Here is a 14,908-nt window from a genome sequence, read left to right as displayed (position 1 = left end):
TCACATTTTGTTATCGAGCGGGCACATAGAATACAAGCTAAGCTGGGCCCTCCGGGTGCCCCCCCACGCCCAGTCATTTTCAAATTGCTTAATTTCAAGGACAGGGATGCCATTCTTAGTGCGGCTAGGTCTGCGGGGGATCTTAACTATGGAAACACCAGACTTATGCTGTTCCCAGACTACACCATTGAGACTCAGAAGCACGTTAAAGCTAAGCTTAGAGAGCGTAATCTCAAATGTGCAATGTTATTCCCTGCTAAACTGCGAGTAGAAGATGGAGAAACAGTTAAAATCTTTGAAAAACCAGGTGATGTGTCAAAGTGGCTAGACATTCTTCCAAAACCTTGATGTGATATGAAACGTGCATTTATTTAATACTTTCCTTCTTGAAAAAAAGAGACACCACTTTGAAAAGGCCTATGCACATATAAGCAAGATGCAACAAGAATATATAAACTGCGCCACAAGCAGGAAAAACTTTCATAGTCCTTCTTTAACTACTTACTTTTCACATTCTCACCAGCAGAGGACTCCTGAACACAATAAAAGACCGGGTTTTTTCCCTTTCTGAATGCAGAGTCAATGGGACTTTGAATATAGCATGCATGAAAACTCTGGCATGCTAACACTCTAGCCATGTGCCTCTCAACTACATGGCTCACTAACTGGCCCTCATCCATGGAAGCTTTGACCAACTGCCACCTTAAAGACACTGAAGCGAAAAAAAAATGATGATATTATGATTTGTATGTGTAGCACAGCTAAGAAATAAAACATTAAGATCAGATACATCAGTCTAATGGTTTCCAGTACAGGAAGAATTGAGAAACTCCAGCTGTTATCTCTATGCAAAAAAGCTATTAAGCTCTCCGACTAACTTATGCTGGGAATACACGTTTCGTTTTGCCTTCGTTTTAGCCTTCGATTCGTTCGGTAAACGAATCGAGTGTTGAAAACGTATGTGAAAATAGTCATAATCTCATTATAGTTTCGATTAATAGACCCCAAAAACGAACGACTAGTGATCGAACATGTTTGATATTATCTCTCTTTATCCATCTAATCGAACCATTGGTAGGCTTGATGGCTGTTCAGATCGATTATATATTCGTTTATGCCGTCCGTCCCTGTACTACGTTTCGTTTCTTTGCAGCCTTCAATCATTGGAAAAACGAAACCATCAGAATCGAAAAAAAGAACGAAATCGTGGGTGGTGATATTAACCGTACGATCGATTATTTCGGGATCGAAAAGGACAAAAGGCACAATCGAAACGAAGGTTTAAACGAAGGCAAAAACGAAACGTGTATTCCCAGCATTAGTCGTGGAGAGGGCTGTTATCTGACTTTTATTATCTCAACTGTAATTGAACTGTTTACTTTTCCTCTGCTAGAGGAGAGTTCATTACTTCACAGACTGCTCTGAAAGACTCATTTTGAATGCTGAGTGTTGTGTAATCTGCACATATTATAGAATGATGCAATGTTAGAAAAAACACTATATACCTGAAAATAAAAGTATGAGAATATTTTCTTTGCTGCTAATCTTCTAGTAATTATTCATAGTACACAACCAATTCACTATATCATATATTTTTTTCCCGCTTCAGTGTCTCTTTAACCACTTGCCGACCGCACGCTTATACCGTGCGTCGGCAAAGTGGCAGCTGCAGGACCAGCGACGCAGTACTGCGTCGCCAGCTGCAGGCTGATTAATCAGGAAGCAGCCGCTCGTGCGAGCGGCTGCTTCCTGTCAAATCACGGCGGGGGGCTCCGTGAATAGCCTGCGGGCCGCCGATGGCGGCTCGCAAGCTAAATGTAAACACAAGCGGAAATAATCCGCTTTGTTTACATTTGTACGGCGCTGCTGCGCAGCAGCGCCGTAAGGCAGATCGGCGATCCCCGGCCAATCAGCGGCCGGGGATCGCCGCCATGTGACAGGGGACGTCCTGTCACTGGCTGCACAGGACGGATAGCGTCCTGTGCAGCCCAGATCTCCCGGGGGAGAAGGTAGGAGAGGGAGGGGGGAGAATGTCGCCGCGGAGGGGGGCTTTGAGGTGCCCCCCCCCGCAAAATGCCTGCAAGTAGGAGCGATCAGACCCCCCCTGCACATCATCCCCATAGGGGGGAAAAAAGGGGGGCGATCTGATCGCTCTGTGTGGCCGCGGATCTGTGCTGGGGGCTGCAGAGCCCACCCAGCACAGATCCAAACAAACAGCGCTGGTCCTTAAGGGGGGGTAAAGGGTGGGTCCTCAAGTGGTTAAGACATGTGTAATCCTTACCATATCATATTTTTCAGCATCTTCTTGCCATATAACTTAATGTGATATGCAAATATTATGATATGCTGTTATTCTAATATCCTGATATACATGCAAGAGTATTCTTTTATGGGTTCAGTAGCGTAAGGGAAATATTTTAGGAGTTCTCTTTACTTTGTGGGATCTCTCTCGCACACTATCATACTTATGATCTACAAGTCCCTATTAATGGGGCAAGTGACTAATAACCCCCTTAAAATATTAGAGGATTTGTTAGAGGGTCCCTTCACTAGTGCTGTCGATTCGGAAAGGTTGATCCTGATTTATACGTTCTAACATATATCTCCGAACAACATCAGCTCTTTCTATTTATATAACGGAAGCATCTATGAACAGTACTACAACCTACTGGTCGCATGGTTATTAGAAACGGGTCTATGGAGAGTTTTCTATAAACTTCAGTTATAATTATTGCTGGGTGCTGCCAGGCAGCGGAGGTATCCCTCCTCCTCGGACAGCCGCATCCACAGGCGCGCACACCTCTTTTAGGCCCCATTCCTAGCGGGTAGTTAGGAAGGGACCACGTTTAGGGATCCAAGCTACACCAGGTTATTGTTAGGGCGTAGCAGGGTGGGGGGTGTTTTAGGGATGGGTTCAGTTAGGTTGGTGGGCTCACAAGGCTTGTGGCCCACATGTGTGTTGTATATTAAAGACGACTGTTTTTTTTGTTCACTTTAAAGTCTTGTCTCTTCGCATGATCGTTGTCCTGACTTGGTTATATACTCAGCCTGTTGCTCCCTGGAGTTCTGGTAAGGTAACCCTTTTGGCAATTTTTAACGGCTATTCAAATACTATATTTGATGTTTTCACTTCAGACCATGGTTAAACTGATATTATGGAATGTTGGGGGTCTTAACTCCAAAATCAAAAGATCGCTTGTTTTTAACTATCTGAAGGCCCATAATCCTCAGATATGTATTCTAAGGCAGGGAACACACTTGACTGTTTTCGTTGCGCGTTTTCTGCACAGAAAAACTGAGAACTCATGTTAATCAATGGGCTAGTGCACACTTAATAAGTTGTTCGCATGCAGAAAAAAAACTGACATTCTGCATCCTGATTCTGCACATTTTGTCAGTTTTTTCTATCAACTACATCAGCTGCTGTGAAAAACCGCGTGCGTTTTCCTGCATAGAAACACACTTGGTGTGCAGAAAAAGTATGCAGGAAAATGCGCACAGAAAACTGAAAGACAAGTGTGTTCCCTGCAAACCAATCTGCATGGTAGTAGAATCCTTGCCCTCAAGAAACCCTGGGTAGGTCATTACTATAATGCTACGTATTCAACGTACTCGAGGGGAGTCGCTATTCTAGTGCACAAAACATTGCCTTTTCAACTTATTAACGTACATACTGACAATCTAGGCAGGTTTGTTATTTTACATGCCCGTATACATTCCGAGGAGCTTGTTATAGTGGGCCTGTACATACCCCCGCAAGCGCATTTATCAATGTTAAATGATATCATGAACAAAATTGCTCAGCTACCCACGTCCAAAATCTTACTATGTGGCAATTTCAACATGGTTCTTCACCCACTTACAGACAGGCTCACTCGTAACCCAAGGGATACCCTTCTACTACACAACTGGGCACAATCATTCAATTTACAGAAGTATGAGCTATTCTGCTGCAAATAACTTTGAAAGGATTTTCTGGTGCATGATTTTATGTACCTCTTGGTAATTAGTGACTATGGAGGAAGTAGCCAAACCAATTCATTAAAGGTGTGTTCAGTTACTATTGGTTATGTGGTATCTGCATAATCCAGTGAGAAACACATTACTAGGTACCTGGATCTGCTAAGCCGGTTGTCTCCAGCAGTATGTAGTCAAACTTCCCTTTCTTCTGCATTAGATTTTCTATTGCTTTCAAGCCATTGTCCCTGAAAAAAAAAAAGTTACAAAGTTTACAGCATACATGAAACCATGGGAATAATTCACAAAAAATGTATCTAATCAATTATTTGTTTTTTTACTTACCAAGCTACTATAGGTAAGGGAAGAAAACTAATAGTGTAGCAATCAGTAGTAGCCAAGTAGTACCGCCAGGCTAAGATAGCATAGTCACTGCTACAGTAGGTAAGTGTGGTGTAGCTGGCATAAACAAGTGTCTGATGTTCTCAGATCTTTCTTTGCGTTTATAATGTATGTTACTGTTAAGAAACAGGCATGTGTTGCAGAACATTATTTCAGGATGATGTGATGGTGCAGCACCACTGAAGAACAAGAACCACCTACGCAAATGTGGATAGAATGGAATGGAGGTGACTTTCAGCACTTACTTTAACTTGAGTATCTTAATTTAAAATGTTCAGCATTAATATAGCCACAGTGTACCTTTAGGTGGAAAATGCTGTAGGTACCCCAAGCACCCTGTCCAGTTTAATATTTCAGATAAAGCAAATAATGTGATTGGTTGTAACACTACTTTTTCTAGCATCTCATACTTCAGGGTATAGCAAACCCCAAATTTTAGGGGACATTTAAATAGCAGTGGCAGAGATCACAAGGAAAGAATGGATTTTACAGCTAGGCAGGGGCTTTAACAAACCTACTTTAATGCAAAACTTACAGCGGTCCTGAACTCAGAACTTCCTCTCTGCTATAAAAGATGGCAACAGCATAACCTTCAAATAAAAACATTTCTTTGTTACAGACACACTCTGCCTTTCGAATTGATCGCTGGCAATCATTCCAGGCAACAACTTTAGGAATGACAACTATACAGAAATTTCCTGGCTACACTTCAGCAGCCTGTTCATCTCTATAGGTGTGGAGGGCTCCGTAGATGAAGTGAAAGGCGGGCATATTTATTTATTCTTAATATGGGTCGGTGGCTTAAAGCATTGAAGGCAAAGGATCAGCAGGACAGGCAGGCAATCAGCTTATAGGACATAAATAAGGCAGCCTCCACATCCCATCTCACTACAGGGTCACTTTAAGCCAAGCAGCATCAGCCACACACAGAGTTTGCCATTAACTCTTTCAGATAACCTGCTTCTCATCATGTGACATTCTTAAAATGAGAACCATCTGTAGAAAGCCTGTAGAGCTAGCCCTGCCCATTCTGATAAACCCCCAATTCACCCCATCACTGCCTAAAGGAACATTACCCACAATGCCTGAACACCCTTTCATTTAATAAACTGTCAATTGGATATTTTGGTCAACAAATTTTTGGAAGATTCAAAGTTACCAAATATTCTGGAAATATCAACCTGAGTACACAACACTTCCCCGCTTTTGTTACCCCTCGCTTGTCTGTCCATGGCTGCTTTTAATAAGGTACTTTTCTACTTGCCTCTAGACAGGTACACTTACCGACATCCAAACTTTACTTACTTCACTGAACAGCAGAGGCAGCCATTTCTTAACTCCAGCCATTCCTCATACAGTTCTCCAGCTTGACTTATGGCTAAGGACTTTTCTACAGCACTGCCTGGAACACATCCAAAAGAAATTCAATGGCATTAACACAATTCACTCACCTCTGTGAAATGCAACTTAATTCACATCATTCTGCTATTATACATTAAGGGCTCTGCCTCTGACACAGGTGACCTGGGTTAACATCTTGGCTCTTCCTGTTCAGTAAGCCAGCGTCTATTCAGTAAGGAGACCTTGTGCAAGAGTCCCGAACACTGCTACTGTCTATAGGCCGCGCCCTAGTGGCTGCAGCTCTGGTGCTTTGAGTCCATTAGGAGTAAAGTGCAATATAAATGTTCTGTGTCTTGTCTTGCCTAATCCACATGCTGCAAGCTAATGATTCTAGATGTGGTATACATTCAAGGCCCATTGAGACAAAATCCGCCTGGCAAGCTAGTTCTCTAAATTCTATTCTTGTTTGTTTTAATGAACTAACGTGAGGTTTAGCAGTCGTAAACAACATAAGAAAGTACCTGGAAGGTTTAACAATCACATAGGAAGCCACTTATCATAAAGTGGTTAGGTCTACTTCACACTTGCCCAGGAATCACAAGCGCAAATCACGCTGAATCAAGTTAGGTCCGCGATCGCGATTCGGCGGGCAAAATCTCGGGATTCAGCCCGATTTGTGCTTGTGATTCCAGTTCATTAGAACGAGAATCACAGCGCAATCGCCCCAAAGACGCTGCATGCATCACATTTGTGTTTGATTGAAATCGCAAACGCTGCAGTGTGAATGTATCCATAGGGATACATTGGCAGCAGTGCTTTGCTGATCGCCGGTGATCAGCAAAGCGCTGAAAAAGCTCTAAGTGTGAACCAGCCCTAATGCTGGGAATACACTGTTCGTTTCTGCCGTGCGTTTCTCCTCTCGATTGTTTTTGCAGCTCGATTCTACAGTCATTTCTCTTATCTTCCGTTCGTTTTTCTTATCTTTTTCCATTCACTTCTATCAGAAATCGAGCGGCGAAAGAATCAATAAGGGAGATCAGACATGTCAGAAATTATCTATCGAACCATCTAATCAGCTAAAAAATGTACTGTGTATTCCCAGCATAAGGGTTTTCAGTGCGCTGATGCCGAAGCAGTAGTATAACACAATGAGAACTTTAAACATAAGTAGATTACTTCTCCATAATACAACATTTATGATAAGCTGGCATTTCCAGTCGCTTCCCCTCCTGTCTAGTAAGGGACTGAACCCACTAACCCAGTTGTGTCCGCTTCAGTCCGCTTTTCAGCATCTGCAACACTGATGTTTAACTGCAAATTGGACAACTACGTTAGTGGGCTCAGGCCCGTAATGAGCAAGCAGCAGAAATATTTTTAGTCCCTTTCTGCTTGCCTATCCACTGCTATATGATGACTGGCGGTAGCCCTAGTACCAGTAATAGTACCATATCGACTGCTATCTAATGACGGGTGGTAGCCCTAGTACTAGTAATACCATATCCACTGCTATAAGATGATTGGTGGTAGCCCTAGTACTAGTAATAATACCATATCCACTGCTATCTAATGACTGGTGATAGCCCTAGTACCAGAAATAGTACCATATCTACTGCTATCTAATGACTGGTGGTAGCCCTAGTACCAGAAATAGTACCATATCTACTGCTATCTAATGACTGGTGGTAACCCTAGTACGAGTAATAGCACCATATAAACTGCTATCTGATGACTGATGGTAGCCTTGTTACCAGTAATAGTACCATATCCACTGCTATCTAATAACTGGTGGTAGCCCTAGTACCAGTTATAGTACCATATCCACTGCTATCTAATGACTGATGGTAGCCCTAGTACCAGAAATAGTACCATATCTACTGCTATCTAATGACTGGTGGTAACCCTAGTACGAGTAATAGCACCATATAAACTGCTATCTGATGACTGATGGTAGCCTTGTTACCAGTAATAGTACCATATCCACTGCTATCTAATAACTGGTGGTAGCCCTAGTACCAGTTATAGTACCATATCCACTGCTATCTAATGACTGATGGTAGCCTTGTTACCAGTAATAGTACCATATCCACTGCTATCTAATAACTGGTGGTAGCCCTAGTACCAGTAATAGTACCATATCCACTGCTATCTAATAACTGGTGGTAGCCCTAGTACTAGTAATAGTACCATATCCACTGCTATCTAATGACTGATGGTAGCCCTAGTACCAGTAATAGTACCATATCTACTGCTATTTAATGACTGGTGGTAGCCCTAGTACCAGTAATAGTACCGTATCTACTGCTATCTAATGACTGGTGGTAGCCCTAGTACCAGTAATAGTACCATACCCACTGCTATCTAATGACTGGTGGTAGCCTTGTTACCAGTAATAGTACCATATCCACTGCTATCTAATAACTGGTGGTAGCCCTAGTACCAGTTATAGTACCATATCCACTGCTATCTAATGACTGATGGTAGCCTTGTTACCAGTAATAGTACCATATCCACTGCTATCTAATAACTGGTGGTAGCCCTAGTACCAGTAATAGTACCATATCCACTGCTATCTAATGACTGATGGTAGCCCTAGTACCAGTAATAGTACCATATCTACTGCTATTTAATGACTGGTGGTAGCCCTAGTACCAGTAATAGTATTATTATTATTATTATTTTTTATTTATATAGCGCCAACATATTCCGCAGCGCTTTACAAAGCACAATAAGACGACAAGGGGAACATAGATACAGCTAACAAATATACAGCAGAGTTCCAAGCAGCACAAATATTGTTACAAAGACAGTAAACATTAGGAGGATGACCCTGCCCTTGCGAGCTTACAATCTAATAGTACCATATCTACTGCTATTTAATGACTGGTGGTAGCCCTAGTACCAGTAATAGTACCGTATCTACTGCTATCTAATGACTGGTGGTAGCCCTAGTACCAGTAATAGTACCATATCCACTGCTATCTAATGACTGGTGGTAGCCCTAGTACCAGTAATAGTACCGTATCTACTGCTATCTGATGATTGGTGGTAGCCCTAGTACCAGTAATAGTAACTGTATTCTTTTTATTTTAATCTATAACTCCAAGGTAAATTCTTTATTTTCCTTTTGCACTGAAAGAGGATGGGACTCAACCTTTGTTAAGTTTTTACTATTGTCTGTGTCACTGACCCTGTCAGTGGGACACAAAGTAAAGTGCATCTTTTCAACAGGGATACAGACAGCAATTACAAAAAAAAACTCACAGAAGTTCTAACGCAGACGTGTCCATGCAATGCAATACTTACATATCTTTAGTATGTGATAAAAGGGAACAAGGCAAGTGTGGTTCAGTAACTAAATTGGATCAGACCACCTCAAAGCACTAGGATGGAAGCAATCCTTACCCAAACTGCCTAACAATACGCAGTGTAGCATCACAGTGCTAAAACTTATGTGGATGATGCTATTTACCATAATATTCAGCTGATCAAGAATACCTATGCAATAATTGCAAACTAGCACCTGAAAACATGACAATTTCATGCAACAAATATCTAACATAATCAGGCAACTTAACTTTTTCCAGACCGCCGCATGTAAATCCTACGCCGCACTTGTGGCTGTCTAAGCTTGATGCAGCTTAGGATTTATGCCGCCTGCCATTTCCGCTTCCGACGCGATTGTGAGCACCCGAGAGGGGAGATTAAGCTGTCATATGACAGATGACACCTCCCCTCAGTGATCAGGAGCCATCATGATTGGCTCCTGATCACTACGATCGCCAGCGAATCGTAGTGATCATTGTTACAGCAGTGGCGGTAGGAGAGGAAGAAGAGGATCCACCCACCTTCCTGACGTTCCCCGGCGATTGGCACTCCCCTCCGCTCTGACATGTCGGGTCACGGGTTGACGATGTCATCAAGCCACAACCCGTAACTTAGTGTCAGTGCGAGCGATGATGCCTGAGAGAGCGGAGAGGGCAAGAGCTGCTCACTGGAGCCTGGGAGTTGAGCAAAGGATGCTGGCTACATTGGGGGGGGACACACCATGCCCAGCTAGCTAGACTGGGGATCCGGCTGCCTGACCCCCGTGTCCCCCCCCCCCCCCCCCCCCCCCGCATTTAAAATGGCCTGGTCCTTAAAGGAATCATCAGCTGAAATGAAAAAAAAAATCTGCTTTACTTACCTGGGGCTTTCTCCAGCCCCTTGCAGCTGACTGTCCCACACTGATCACTCCGCTCTCCGCGGCCATCCCGGGCTCCCCGCACGGTACAGAGGCCGACCTCGAGGGCATCCTCACTGCGCCTGCGTGAAGTGCCGCTGTCAATCAAGCCCATGTTGTCTGCGGCTTACTGCGCAGTAAGCCGCGGACAAAGTTGGCTTGATTGACAGCGGCACTTCACGCAGGCGCAGTGAGGATGCCCTCGAGGTCGGCCTCTGCACCGTGCGGGGAGCCCGGGATGGCGGCGGAGAGCGGAGTGATCAGTGTGGGATAGTCGGCTGCAAGGGGCTGGAGAAAGCCCCAGGTAAGTAAAGCAGATTTTTTTTTTCCTTCATTTCAGCTGATGATTCCTTTAAGGGGGGTTAGGCAGCCGGTCCCCAACGAGTTGGTGTACCCAGGGTGATATGTGACATGATGAGATAAACATGTTTATGTACAGTGCCAAACATTTCAATAACTATGCTGTGTTTCTTCTATTTTTCTGCCTCAAAGAGATAACCTCCAGGCACAAGTGACAGTTTCTATCTTGACAGACCCTAGTAGGATTAGATCTGTAACCCTCAGTTGTAAGGAAATACAGCCATAAAACTCTTTCATAGCAGACAAGAGTTTCTATCTGCAGGGGATAGATAATACAGGTCAATAGTTCATGTATTTTAGCTCTGAGACAATTAATAGACTAAAATTGAGCAGAGACAATAAAAAACATTAAATCTACTTCTTTGGCGGACACACAGAAAAGAACAGAAATTATGAGTAGAAGGATAGATACAATTGTTTATCTTATCAGTTTATATTCACCTCAGGTTCATTTTAAGTCACTGCCGCACAATGCCGGTATTTAAGCAGAAAAATGTATAGTGACATTATCCCCAGTTCCATTACAGGAAACAACTTTGGATAATGCACAACAGTAGAAGACACCTGAGCATCCGATAGCTTGCAGAGGTTATCTGCTCAGTAAAGGAATAGTGCCTTATCATGCCACATTCACAGCTCTTTCATAGCAATGGCATATTTTTCAAGTCTCTGTTTTGGTAACACTGCCCAATTTATGCAGAAACACCTACTCCACTAGGGCATGGACAACTGCTATGCAACAAAAAAGCTATGTGAATTAAGGAATCTGACAGATTTTCCCTTTTGGTAGTCAAGACTGCAATACTGTATTTTGCAGTTCACTGGGATTTTGAAACAGCAGCTGGTATATTAAATAGCACCACTAGGGAGTGCTGCTGTACCACCAGCATACTACAAAGTCTAGTACTATACATTGAATGCTAGTAAACCAAACAAAGCAACTGTCCAGTCAGAAATAACAGTAAATGATTGCACAAATTAAAATAATTTATTCAACAGGAACAACATTAATAGTAATGAGTAGTAATACATTACCTTCACCAAACTCATTAACAATGACTGCAATTCTCTTGTTATGCTGTTCAGTCAGGATATAATTCAATAGTGTTGTCTTTCCAGCACCTACAAGTTAACAAAAAAAGTGAAGTAAGCTTTTGTGGAATACATGATGTAGCTGGTGGAATTGGGGGACTTGTGGGAATACTTTATTCACACAAACTGGGGCAAGCTTGTGGAAAGAAAGTGTTCATATATACTGGGATCGGGCTTGTGGGAATGTCCTCTTCACCTATACTGGGATGGAGGGCTTGTAGGAATGTCCTGTTCACATATACTGGGGTGGGCTTGTGGGAATGTCCTGTTCACATACAGTGGGATGAGAAAGTTTGGGCAACCTTGTTAATCGTCATGATTTACCTGTATAAAATGTTGGTTGTTACGATAAAAAATGTCAGTTAATTATATCATATAGGAGACACACACCGTGATATTTGAGAAGTGAAATGAAGTTTATTGGATTTACAGAAAGTGCACAATAATTGTTTAAACAAAATAAGGCAGGTGCATAAATTTGGGCACCACAAAAAATAAATTAAATCAGTATTTAGTAGATCCTCCTTTTGCAGAAATTACAGCATCTAAACGTTTCCTGTAGGTTCTAATAAGAGTCTGGATTCTGGTTGAAGGTATTTTGGACCATTCCTCTTTACAAAACATCTCTAGTTCATTTAGGTTTGATGGCTTCTGAGCATGGACAGCTCTCTAACTCACACCACAGATTTTCAATTATATTCAGGTCTGGGGACTGAGATGGCCATTCCAGAACATTGTACTTGTTCCTCTGCATGAATGCCTTAATGGATTTTGAGCAGTGTTTCGGTCTTGTTGAAAGATCCAGCCCCAGTGCAGCTTCAGCTTTGTCACTGATTCCTGGACATTGGTCTCCAGAATCTGCTGATACTGAGTGGAATCCATGCATCCCTCAACTTTGACAAGATTCCCAGTCTCTGCACTGGCCACACAGCCCCACAGCATGATGGAACCACAACCATATTTTACTGTAGGGAGCAGTTATTTTTCTTGGAATGCGGTGTTCTTTTTCCTCCATGCATAACACCCCTTGTTATGTCCATATAACTCAATTTTAGTCTCATCAGTCCACAGCACCTTATTCCAAAATGAAGCTGGCTTGTCCAAATGTGCTTTAGCATACCTCAAGCAGCTCTGTCTGTGCTGTGGGTGGAGAAAAAGCTTCTTCTGCATACAGCATCTCCTTGTGTAAAGTGCGCCGAATGGTTGACCGATGCACAGTGACTCTACCTGCAGCAAGATGATGTTGTAGATCTTTGGTGCTGGTCTGTGGGTTGTCACTTATGTTTATCCGAGATTTTTCTTGATCTGCCACTTCGAGCCTTAACTTGAACTGAGTCGGTGGTCTTCCATTTCCTTAATATGTTCCTGACTGTGGAAACAGACAGCTGAAATCTCTGAGACAGCTTTCTGTATCCTTCCCTAAACCATGATGGTGAGAAATCTTTGTCTGCAGGTCATTTGAGAGTTGTTTTGAGACCCCCATGTTGCTACTTTTCAGAGAAATTTAAAAGAGGAGGGAAACTTGCAATTGACCCCCTTAAATACACTTTCTTATAATTGGATTCACCTGCGTATGTAGGTCAGGGGTCACTGAGCTTACCAAGCCAATTTGAGTCCCAATAATTCGTTCTAAAGGTTTTGGAATCAATAAAATGACAACAGTGCCCAAATTTATGCACCTGCCTAATTTTATTTAAACAATTATTGCACACTTTCTATGAATGCAATAAAATAAATTTCACTTCTCAAATATCACTGTGTGTCTCTCCTATATAATATATTTAACTGACATTTTTTATCATAACAACCAATGATTTACACAGGAAAATCATGACCATTAACAACGTTGCCCAAACTTTCGCATCCCACTGTATACTGGGTTGGGGATTGTGGGAATGTCCGGTTCACATATACTGTGTACAATACAACAAGGCTGGCACTTCCTTATTAGTATTGTAAATTGATGCATGTACAACGCAAAAGGCAATAAGAAAAACACAATATCACCATTTAGTGTACATATATGTCAGGAAGCATTTTGAGCACAATATTGGGTGCCCTGACTGATAATGGTTATGTGCTTATGTTATACTACAAGTTGATGGGTCTAGTGTATGCTATCTATATGCCTTTATCCCACCTCTGGTTTCCCCCCATTTCTTTAGATTGTAAGCTCACAAGGGCAGGGCTCTCTCACCCTTTTGTGTCTTGGAATTTGTTATTCATTTCATGGCTTGCACTGTTTTACATTTTATTCATCATGTTACATTTGCCATTGTAATCGCCAGTTCTGTATTTTGTACCAGTGTTCATATCTGATGTATATAATTGTATCATTATGTACCCCATGTTTGTTGTCTTACTTTGTACAGTGCCACTGAATATGTTGGCACTTTATAAATCACTGATAATACCTTCTATTGGCATTGGTTTAGATTTGCTGTAGCTGACTGAAGTGGGAGCACAGCCTAGCATTTGTAGAATTGTGGTTTTGTACATTACTCCCATTAAAAACTACTCAGCTGTGGGGCAAAGCATAGTTATCTGGCAGTAAGGCTGCATAGTGGGCAGTCTCACCACCTCACCAACACTGGCTGCAGGCACAGACAGGGTTCCACTGAGCCCTGGAAAGTTCAAATGGTTGGGCAAGAATCCAACTATGGACTTATCTAGTATCTCCTTTCCCTCCTCTCCTGACAGGAGCTGGTTCTCAGTATTGGTGAAGAGGCTAGGAAATTACATTTCCATAAGCTAGGCAGCAGTGCTGCCTGTACAGGAAGCAGGAAAGCATAAGGTATATGGGGTAGTAGGTAGCACTGCACATTTGAGGGAGTAGGGTGGCTGGGCTTTCAAATCATGAAAACCCAGTTAAACCACAGGACTTACCAGAGCTCAGTAGTGCCTCATAAGTGGCAGCAGCCTCTCCTACTAAAATGGCAACCGTATTGACATATAGTACAATGTAATAAATTATTCAGAATACCTAGTGTACCTGGTTTCAGTGTTAGAAATAGTTCTTATATTTATACATTGGTAACCCTGCCCTCCAAGTCATAGTTAGCCTAGGCAATTATGTCATGTAGTCTTCTCCCCAAGAGCACTCTGAGATCATGTGATGTCCCTGCTCACTTAGAGAGGGAAAAGTGATTCACCTTGCCAGCTGTAAAAATGCTGGCATCACTGAAAAATGTAAGAATGTAAATCAGGTTATAATCTATGACTTTATAATAAGCATACATCAGTGGCGCAGCAATAGGGGTTGCAGAGGTTTCCGACCACACCGTGGCACTTGGGTCAGAGGGGCCGTCCCTCAACCACAGTATTAGCTCTTTATTGGCCCTGCGCTTGTAATAATCACATCTATATATGCTGTGAATAGTATTAATCATTAAACTGTTCGCAATCCCCTTCTTGTACCTCTGACATTATGGTTGTCCTTGGCAAGTTGTGGTGCACCGTATCAATTGTTATGTATAAAGTGTTTGGAGGACCTAATGTAAAACTTGCACCAGGGCCCAGCGCTCCTTAGATACGCCA

General features: G+C 42.5%; 1 protein-coding gene across 3 annotated transcripts in view; it reads right to left on the bottom strand.

Moving 5' to 3' along the window:
* The window catches only part of LOC137518296 (zinc-regulated GTPase metalloprotein activator 1A-like), a 111,076-nt gene that overhangs the window by 54,017 nt on the left and 42,151 nt on the right, over positions 1-14,908 (bottom strand). For 2 of the 3 annotated variants that reach the window (XM_068235969.1, XM_068235960.1), the window contains exons 3-6: positions 11,315-11,401; positions 5,665-5,761; positions 4,114-4,205; positions 506-712 (exon numbers count right to left, since the gene is read on the bottom strand). In XM_068235969.1, the coding sequence (XP_068092070.1) occupies positions 506-712; positions 4,114-4,205; positions 5,665-5,761; positions 11,315-11,401 (483 nt within the window). The remainder of the gene's footprint in view (positions 1-505; positions 713-4,113; positions 4,206-5,664; positions 5,762-11,314; positions 11,402-14,908) is intronic. The other variant, XM_068235976.1, reaches the window with a different exon arrangement.

The sequence above is a fragment of the Hyperolius riggenbachi genome, chromosome 1 (assembly GCF_040937935.1).
Source record: "Hyperolius riggenbachi isolate aHypRig1 chromosome 1, aHypRig1.pri, whole genome shotgun sequence".
NCBI classification, from domain to species: Eukaryota; Metazoa; Chordata; class Amphibia; order Anura; family Hyperoliidae; genus Hyperolius; species Hyperolius riggenbachi.
This window is presented reverse-complemented; position numbering and strand designations above follow the sequence as displayed.